General features: G+C 47.0%; 1 protein-coding gene across 1 annotated transcript in view; it reads right to left on the bottom strand.

Moving 5' to 3' along the window:
- WFDC1 (WAP four-disulfide core domain 1) overlaps positions 1–10,028 on the bottom strand; it is a 15,309-nt gene extending 5,281 nt beyond the window's left edge. The window contains exons 1-3 of the mRNA XM_086847850.1: positions 8,446–10,028; positions 2,277–2,472; positions 1,393–1,587 (exon numbers count right to left, since the gene is read on the bottom strand). Coding sequence (XP_086703976.1) covers positions 1,393–1,587; positions 2,277–2,472; positions 8,446–8,565 — 511 coding nt within the window. The 5' untranslated portion in view covers positions 8,566–10,028. The remainder of the gene's footprint in view (positions 1–1,392; positions 1,588–2,276; positions 2,473–8,445) is intronic.
- Between the last annotated feature and the right edge of the window lie 203 nt (positions 10,029–10,231).

Raw genomic sequence — 10,231 nt, 5'->3', positions numbered from 1 at the left:
AAACTTATAAAGATATGAAAACCCGTGACCCATCCATCCATTTTTGGGTGCAGCCTGTGGGGGAGCTTCATCTGCCCAAAATATACCTGAAGGCCCTTCAATAAATATATCCAGTTTTTACTCCCTTAACTCTGTCTGCCTTCTGTTTGTAGGTAGCCCAAAAAGACATCTCCATTGCCCACCCTGCGGGATGATCCCTCCATGGGGCCGCTCCCTCCGAGCAGAGATAAATGTGTCCCAGGCAGGCTCTGGGCCAGGTGAGGAGTCTGGGAACGTGAGCAGGACGCTGGCAGTGTGCTGCTCTGTTCTCTGCTCCACACCCATGGACCTGCTGCTGAATCCAAACCTCAGGTGTGACTCACTGAGGTTTCGTCACTTTGACCCAGGATGGGCAGCAAGTGCAGCTCAGAACGGGAAGGTGAAGCAGGACTCGGGCAGTGTTTGTGGCCATTACATGTACCGACTCTGCAGGGCCACTCCACCCTCTCAGTTTTAATTTCAGGGACCTCTGCTGTAATTCTCATGCCATGACTGATGGTTCTTACTTCCCTAATTACTCCCTCAAGCTGAGAAGAAGGTGTTCAGATAAGAACAAATAATATAAGCATGACAAGGATGGATGAAGAGGAACCTATTTTATCTTATTTCTAGCTGTGCAGCTTCAATGAGCTGGAGGCAGAATTTTCTCTTCAAGAACTTGGAGTTTCTATAATAGATGAGAGTTGAGGCTCAGCGAGTCTACAATCATCTGCGTAAGAACAAAGAGGGGAATTTATTGGCACTACCTGGATCTGACTAAAGCTGATCAAAAGATGGGTTAACATTTCCATGAAAAACTCAAAATCTTCAGGTGGCATCTGGGAATGCCTCATAGAAGAAAACTTCTCTTCCCACCTCCCCACTCCCTCCTTATTTCAATTTTAGGTACTGGAAAAAATTAACTAAAAACCCTTTCCCTATGGAATGAACCTGAGAAGCTCAACCTCATTATCAGTCTCCAAACTCAGATGCCCCAGGTTCACATCAGCTTGACACAGCTCTGCAGCAGTTTGCCAGGACTCCTGTCCAAAGCACCTTCAGATCCAAGGGCCACAGCCCTAGCCCAAGGCATCTGGGTGATGAGGCCACTCTGGATTAAAGGATTCCTGTTCCAAGTCCACCCACGGTCTATCAGGAAGCTGGCAGAAAATTATGTGTATGATGACAAAGCCTTTTTCTAAGAGGAAGATATATCTCTAATTATTTGAAGAATGGGTACAAGCCCGGTCCCCTGCAGCATTCCTACTGCTCTGCTGGGTAATCCATATCCATAAAAAGTAATTTATTTACTGCACCAGATAGCAGCCCCCAGCACCACACAGAGTTATTCCTGTGGAAACTCCAGACAAATACCAGCAGTCCCAGCAGCCCAACATCCCAGGCAAGCTCTGTATGAGGGATTTATTCTGCAGGACCTTTGTGTGATTAAAGATATTACAGAGAAGACAGAGAAATGTCCTGTACCTTGTAAGACTTCCTCTGGGCCATCCAAAAGCCACCCATTGCCTCCCAGCCAGCGGGGTTTGGGCTGAACCAGCCAGTCCAAGACTGCAGAAGACAGAAACAAGAGACTGTAGTGTCAAGATGTAGCAGCCACAGGGCACAGAGTTATAACGTCATGGATTTCCTCTAAGGGCCCAGGAAGAGGCTGCCTGATGGATTATCTGATTTTGACTTATATTTAGCTCTTGTTCTCCTGGTGGGAAGAGAGACATGGATGTTATCCAGGGGCCACAAGAACCTGGTGTCCTAGAGGCCCAAGCAGCTGCTGCTTCCCATTCTCATTCCCATGGCAGGGAATGGTGAGGTGGCTGCCTCACTTCTGCCAGCACTAGTTCAGGCTGGGATTGTCTCTTTTCCTGGATATAGAAACACAGGAACACAGATTGGTTTGGGTTGGAAAGATCATCTCATTCCAATGCCCTGCCATGGGCAGGGATACCTTCCACTATCCCACGCTGCTCCAAGACTCATCCAACCACTGGACACAGTGATTGCAGGGATGGGGCATGGAAAATGCCACCCCAGGAAAAGAACTGGCCTCGAGTGACTTCTACAATTTGACCAAGTGGGAGTTTGCCATGGACACCTTTGTCACTCATCACCCCCAGAAACCAAAAGCGTGGAACCAAACTGCACCCCCAACTCGCACTGCACCCCACACCCAACGGGTGTGGAGATCACCACTACCACCCCCATCTCTGCAAGCCCCTCTGTGTCCTGCTTTGCCCCTGTACCTGGTGGGGGCTGCACAGACTCGAGGCAGGCGTAGATGCAGCCGTTGTAGCAGCAGCGCTTGTGGCGCTCGCACTCGGAGTCGGAGCGGCAGCTGGGCACCTCGCAGGCGCGCTCAGGGAGGCTCTGCGGCGGCGGCGGGCACCGGTCGTTCTTCTGGTAGTGGGAACTGTGAGAATGAAGAGGGTACTCATAATCCTTTGCAAAGAGAAGAAAAGGAAATCAGGTTTGGCGTGAGTACGGAACATCCCGCCAGATGAAGCGGGAAAAGGGGTTTCAAAGCGGTTTTTGAGTATTCGCCAGAGAGGAGGATTAACTGTCCAGCTCCCCCAGCACTCTATGGTCCCCTCAGCGAAGCGCTTTTGATGCCTAAAGTTTTAGCTTTTATATTTTCCAGATTTTGTACTGCATTAGCGTATAACTCTGAACTCCATATCAAGCGTTAGCAAGTTCTCCTCACAGCTCAGGCAGACACAACAATCCTTTTCCAGCCCCAGAACCAAGGACATGGTTGCAGCTTCAGGCCCAAAAAGTGCAAACAACAACAAATTGAGGAGAACAGTGTGGAAGGATGGGACTGCATCACCTGAAGCTGTAATTGGACAATTAACCCAAATGTGGAAATGGACAAAAACTTACAAAAGTGTGAAAATTCATGATCTGTTGTCCATCTTGGGCAGAGCCGTAGCCAGGCTCTTGTACTGCCCAAGGTGTATCATTTGATACCTTGAAGGCCTTTTAATAAATACCTACTTTATTCCTTTAATGTTGTTTAGCTTCTGTTCCAGGTAGCCTCTCAAGGCATCACTTTGGAAACACCAATCAATCACTAAATTATTGTGTGGAACTTGTTTTATAATTGAGAAAAAAAAATAAAAATCCTTTAAAGTCTTTTATGCTTGTCTGGGAAACACAGAGAAGACTCCAGGCATCCTTATCATGAGGACACCAAAACACTGATAGGGAAGCAGTGGAAATGAGGGCATTGTGTTGTTTTGGGTTATGGACCAAATGTCCCTAGTAGCACCTCTCTCCTCAGTGGGATCCTTCCGTCTCCATCACCTTGTCTGGACCAGAATTTATAGGGGAGCCTTTCAAGTTTATCCACAGAGCTCTGGGTTCTTAAATTAGACACCATTTTTAAATCATGGGACATTCTGGGTGAGATCTGTGAGACTGATTCCAGCTTCAGCCCCAAGAAAATGAGGCCACGTTTCACTGCAGCAGAAAGAAGCTGAGCTGCTCATAGCACACTGACAGGACAAGAGAGGGGTAAAGTGGATTAACAGGCACAGGAACATTTATGAGGCACCATTCAGATATTTTTCTGGTGCAGTTTTAGCAAGAAGCCAAATCCCTCCAGCAGAGAAGTGAATCACCCCAGCCCACTCCTTTCTCACCTGTGGCTCAACCACTCACCTCTGGGCTGCAGTTCAGCTCCCCAGGGCAGCAGAACGAGCTCAGGACACTCAAGTCTCAGATTTTTTAACAACTATTTATAAGCTCTAACGAAATCAAAAGGTGGTTTCTGGGTTTGCACTTTCAAGAGAGATCAGCATCAAGCCAGAAACGTGAAGTGGGCATTGCCATGGCCTCACGAGCAGGCTGGTAAGGGTCATAAATACACAAAAATGTGTGTAAATATACACTTGGCCCAGTCACTGGTGTGTTACAAAATCAGTGATGAGAAACTTGGATTGATATTCCAAGAATAAACATGGTGCAACAGCCCCCCAGGGGTTTCTAGGAAATTTCACCACCAGACTCTGGAGAAATTTGAGGTGAGATTAACATCCCTCTCTATATCCTGCTCCATCCTTATTGCTGTAACCCCCAGTGGCTCCTTTGGAGCATCTGTGCCTTTGCAACAGCCTGTTCCCACATGGATTCTCCCAAAAACTGGCCAAGGAGAGGCCATTGCACAGAGATGGAGTGTTAGAGAGACAGAGAATTCCTAATATTTTCACTAATGACAGTCTCCTGCCCTGTTCCCAATGTCAAGAAATAATTTCTACTTTTTCCTTTAAAACTCTTTCATGACATTGTTTTCCTGTGAACTGATAGGTAGTTTAAACCACTAAAAAGATTCGGAAAAACCCAATTTTGATGATATTTTCCATGCTGAAGGTGCAAGTTCTCATTGTTAGTCCATTCCTCAAAAGCTGCAAACACTCCAAATCTGAAACATGTTTTAAAATGGAAAATATTGAAAATACACTTTTTTTTTTTTGGGGGGGGGGAGGGGTGGATGTTGCTGGATTTTAAATAGAGAAAATTATCAGCCCATGTATAATTTTTGGATATAAGGGAGCACTGAACAATAAATCTGTGCAGCTCAAAACACTGAATAGGTCTCCTTGTTGGAGGGAGTGTTCATCCTGGAAGGTCACAGTTTACTATTCTATTCGAAAGGTCATCTGCAGACGGAAGTGTGACCAAAATAATAATGGCAAATAATGAATCCATGAAAAAAACACCAAACAATTACTGCAGTTGCTTCACAGATGATTCAGAAACCAAGAAGCCAAAGCTGCAATGAACAGCTGGCTCCATGAATGAAATTTCCGTTGGGGAACAATATAACAGTTGTAGCCAAATAACTTTGTACCTCATGACCTCCCTGCCCATTTTTTCTGGTCACCTATTGCTCACAACTCATTTCTTTCAAAATAATATCATTTTGCATATTTGGTTTAATGAAACCCCCTTGTTTATGTGTGCATAAAACAAGATTCCCTCATTCCCCAAAATAACCTGGTTAAGGACATCTCCAGGTTTGGGTTACAAGGGTTTTTAAAAGCTCTCTCAATATTCACAGTTTGGTTCTGATTTATTATCTTTGCAGATTGTGGTGACAGTAAAAAATTCTTTAACATTTTTCAGTGCAGGAGGTAAATTTCTGTTGCCCAGGGAGACTTATTAAATAATTTAATGACAATATCTGCCTTAGAGATAGCCAGAAACAAAGTAAAGGGATAAACTCAAAGTTCAGCTGAGGAACCCTGGAAATCAACAAAAATGAGGAAAAATCTGGATGGGATCACTCAGTCTCAGCCATAATTTCAACAGTAACTGAGAGATGCAGCTGTCTCCCAAAATTCCCAGATCTATTCTGTTATTTGTGCCTGGAACTGGTCCCTGAGCTTGTGTCAAAGCACAGCTCTCTGCTAATTCATTTTCTGCATGGAGCCCTCGAGATGACACGTGAGGTTTATTTCAGCCTCCCACCAGCAGCTCAGGCCCTGGCAGGTATTCCCAAAGAGTGGCCATAAAACACCTTCCCTCTGAAAAAATACACACTCAGGGGGAATTTTTAATCCTCCAGTATTTCCATTAAAGAGCTGGAAAATCACCCTTCAGTGATGATCAAAGTTGCAAACAGACTGAGTGCAGCTTAAACAATCTGAAGGACAAGACCAAAGCAATGGGAATAATATTCTCCTGTTGCTGGCTCGGGATTTGTCTCTTTCATTCTGCTGTTTGCAGCTGGAAGAATGCTGCAGAGCTGGGGTGGGCTCCAGGAAGATGCACAATAATGATTAAAAGGCTGGAAAGCAGGAAATACAGAAAAACGTTTGTCTGTGTGCAGGTTCCAAAGGAGAGGCTGAGGCTGCTCTGCTCACAGGTTACTCGGAGAATTTGGGGGCCAGAAATCTCCTGGGGTACAAAAAGGGTCCCCCAGGGCTGATTTATGACAGATGGCTGCTGGAGGGTAAATAAACTGTTGGAAGAGCATTACAGCAGCTGTGAGGAATTCTTCATTTTTGGAAAACTTTAAAAGAAGGCTGGGATTTTTCTAAAACACTTGCTGTAGTTGACAGTGGAATGAAATCCAGACTGGCCCAGTTTTTTCCAACAGACACGATGGGTGTTTTATAATGAACTGAAGCCCACTCCCAGGTAGCTCCCTCCCTCTGCCCCTTGGGAACATGGGGGCTGCAGAACATCAGCTGCAAATCACTAAACTTGATAAGTGTCCCTCTGTAAAATATATGGATTTTTTTTAAAGCCCAGCTCCTGCATCCTACTGTGGCTGCCAGGTTTTTCTCCTCACTGCAATCCCTGTTTCTCCCTTCTCCATTCACACTTGACCCCTCCTTGCCAACCAACACCCTTCCTCAGGGTGAATGAGACCCCAAGCCAGCTCCTCATCCTCACACTTGCCCGTCATTCTGCATCCAACATTTTTCTGGACACACTCCTCCTGCTGTAGCCTCAGGTTTTCAGACCACACAAAGCTCCCTCCCCCGTGTGCTTTGGGGTCCCACAGGGATGTCTGTGGCCCATGCCCCATGTGGCTGCATGTGGCCATAAGCACCTCCATCTGTCATCCCTCTATCCAAGTGACTCACAAATCAGCTGCTCTGCCCCCAGACTCTGGTTTTCCAACTGCAGGGAACACACAGCATTTGGTAGGAAAGAAAACATCCTCTGAGAAACCAGAGGGGCTGCCAGAACAGACTCTGATGCAGAAGAGGATGGAGAGCAGACGCTTTCCCCCTACAAGGTTTTGAGGAGGAGAAAGAAAAGCATTTTCTGTTTTCCCTGGATCAATGTTTCTGTCAATATGAACAATTCTAGCTGAGCTTGCCAGATCAGTAGCACCTGGATTCAGGGCTGCCAGGAAAAACAGCCCTTTGAAGAAGTGCAGGTTGAAAGAAGAGGATATATCCTCAGGGGAGCCGGCTCTGCCTCGGCAGGGCTCCTTATCTGAAGATCAACATGTAAATTCCTGTTCTGCTCCTGTCCCATCTCCCTGGGTCATTCACCTCACAGATCCTATTAAATCCGAGCTTCACACTGAAATATGGCAGAAGAACATCCATATAAATGCACTTTCCAGTGAGTGATTTTGCAAGAAATGCAGCTCTTTATATCACCATTTTCCAATTCAAGTGCAAACCAGATACCCTATCCCAAGAAAGACTATAATGAAGGTTCCTTACAAAAGCTTGAGGTGCCTTTCAAATACCAGCACAATGTTTTTCTGCAAAATTTCAAGGAGACAAGACAGAATTTCAGTTTGCTCATCGGGGGCAAGGGATGTGTGTCACAATTCTGAGTCAGCAATTGCACAAACCAAACATTGCCATGCACAAACATCACTTGAAAAGTCATGGGCATAAAAACATTCTTTTTGAATTAAAAGCTGCAGAAAACAGATTGAGGAATAAGCCTGTGATACCAAGGTGCTGTTTACACACATGCAATGGTTGGAAGATGCAATCAGACTTGTTTGGGGGCTTGCACCCAAGCAACTCAAGGGGCAGAAACCTTGGCTCAGTGCTGGTTTCTAAGGGAACTTGAACGGATCAAGTAAAAAATTCAAATTTATAACTTTTTTTTTTTTCTTTTTTAAACAGCAGGTACTAAAATTCAAGCTATCAAATTATTTCCCTTCTTTTTCCAATTTCCATTTCCTCTGTGGCCATCTCTAGCAGCCGTTTGGCCCAGGACAAGACCCGGCACCATCCCCATGGCTCCCAGTAAGTCGTGGCTGTGCCAGTTCCAGTTCCAGCACCGGTGATCCATGTGGATTTGGAAGTGTTGGCTGTGCTCAGTGCCCTGTGGAGCCTGAAGGCTGCCAAGAGCAGGCACAGATGGTGCCACCGAGCGTGGGCAGCAGCTCTGCCCGCAGGGAATGTGCCAGGCACGGCACAGCCATGGGGATGGATCTCTGGGATTGCCACCCTGCAGGGTGATGGGCACGCAGCTCTGGCACTGTGGGGTGAGGGCTCTGTGCCTTACAGAACCCGTGGGCAATGCCACCATTCCCCCAAAGTTACCCCAAAAGGCAGCACAGGGGCTGGGCAGGGCACCCTCCCTGCTCCAAGCAATAAATCCCATTATCTTCCACTAAACCCATCCTCGGACCGGCGGGGTTTGCATCCCCCATCCCCCCGGTCACTTTTCCCTGGCTGCCCTGGGAAGTTTCCAGGGAAAGCGGTGCCATCCCAAAGCTCTCTCCCTGCTCCGAGCGCTTCCCAAGCTTCCCCTTGCAGCAGCTAGGTGGCAAAAGTTCCGTGCAGCCTGAGAAAACTTCAGGAATCCCTGTTCCACAGAGCCAGCCCGCCGATCCAAACACTCCTGATCCCAAAACGCGTAAGGAAAACTCCTCTTTCCCTGCGAGCATCCCCAGCTCACCCCAAAAATCCCCCCAGCCTTACTCACATCGTATTTCTCGGTCATTTTCAGCAGAGCGCGTTTCCAGAGCGTCCTGGCACTGCCCGGCTCCGGCAGCAGAACCAGGACACACAAGGCTGCAGCCAAGATCTTCCTGCAGAAACGCATCTCTGGCAGCAGCCTGCAACCCGGTGGTTTTTCCAGGGAGAGATGGAATAAAGAACCCCCGGCTTTCGGGATTCGGGAGGTTCCGAGGCTTGGCAAGGAGGGAGGGAGGGAAGGGAGGGAGAGAGAGAGGGCTGAGCGCTCCGAGAGCCGCTTTTCCCTGCGCAGCTTCTGCGAAGGGAAAAGGGGAAGGGAAGGAAAAAAAAAAATAAAGAAGAAAAAAAAAAGAAGAAAAAAAAAAAAAAGAAGAAAAAAAAGAAAAAGAGCCCACAGGCAGAAGCCGGGAGCTGCTGTTGAACTTCTTTAAGTTAGATCAGGTTCTCAGCTCACATGTTCACACAAAGCTCACGCTCTCCTTGAGTGATGGACGGGAAGATTACTTGGAAAGATTATTTTTAGACCTTTGTTCCCAACATCTGGCATCCTCCGAGAGCCCCATTCAGAGCCAAAGCGTGGGATCAGATGACAGCTGCCGCAGGGGGAAATAAAGGTCTCGGAGGGGTGGGCTCGGCACAGTTCTGCAAACAGTTCACCCAAACTTCCCAAGAGCCTGGGATCTCCCTTTGTGTGCTTCCTACTGAGCGTTTGCATCACGTTTTGACAGTGATAACTTCATCTGAGGCCACTTGAAGGAAATGATTTAACGACATGATAAACATCCAGGGGCTCTCATTAAACAGAGGTGACGCTGGTTTGCTGAAAGCGGTTTTGAAGGAGGGGAAAGACGTGACCGCTGGGAAAATATAAATTGGGGTGTGGAATAGGGAAGGAAGGTGGTTTGGAAATTACACCAGCACGGAGAAAGCAAGGAAGGGGACATGAGTCAGGCTGGGCCTGACAATGGCAGGGACGGAAGGAGTGGACGTGGGGATTTGGACATCTCCATGGACATCCAGTGCCTGCAGGATGGGAAAGGACTCGTGAAGTCAGGCTGAAAGCAGCCCAGCATCCTGCCTGGGATGGAGACAGAGGCAGGTGCAGGAGGAGAGCTAGAAGAGCGAGGCAGCTGTTACATCCATGTGTATAAATACGTATATCTGCATTTATATACTCTTACAGACATCGGGAGGGCTGCTCAGGGCTCGGGGGCTGTTTATTTTCTCATTCCCCCTGAATTTCTCCTCCAGCAGCTTGTAGAGCCTCCACCTGAATGAAGGAAGGAGCAGAACCACACAACTTGTCAAGATACAGACACTAAGCCCTGTTTGCCTTCACTTCACCCCGGCTGCAGCCCTGCTGAGCAGAGAGGAGCCTTGCTGGATGCACTGGATTTAATTTTTATCTAAAATGGGTCTGCAAAGGAGTGTTATACCCTGTGGACACACAAAAAAAAAATCTTCCAATTATTCCTTGTGCCTGAAAGTGGTGGAAATTCACTTTGATCCATGCTCAAGTGTCAGTAGCTGCACACAGGTCGAAGCCAAAGGATTTCATCTTGAAGATTGCCAGAATATGTTGATGGAAACCTGAAAAAAGAGCAAGATGTGCCTTAAAAAGCTCAGTATTCAAGGGAATCTATTTGATTTATTTAAAGTTAAGGTTCCTAAAGGTTTTCCAGCAGTAACTGTGCTTTGGGCTGTCCTCTCTATATCTTTACTGCTATAAAAAGGTTCTTAGTAACAAAATCTGCTCAATTCACGCCAGGGAATTTTGCTGGGAAGTAGAAGCA

The sequence above is a fragment of the Cyanistes caeruleus genome, chromosome 12 (assembly GCF_971803275.1).
Source record: "Cyanistes caeruleus chromosome 12, bCyaCae1.hap1.1, whole genome shotgun sequence".
Lineage (NCBI taxonomy): Eukaryota > Metazoa > Chordata > Aves > Passeriformes > Paridae > Cyanistes > Cyanistes caeruleus.
Note: the sequence above shows the minus strand (reverse complement) of the source record. Positions and strands in the feature narration are given on the sequence as shown.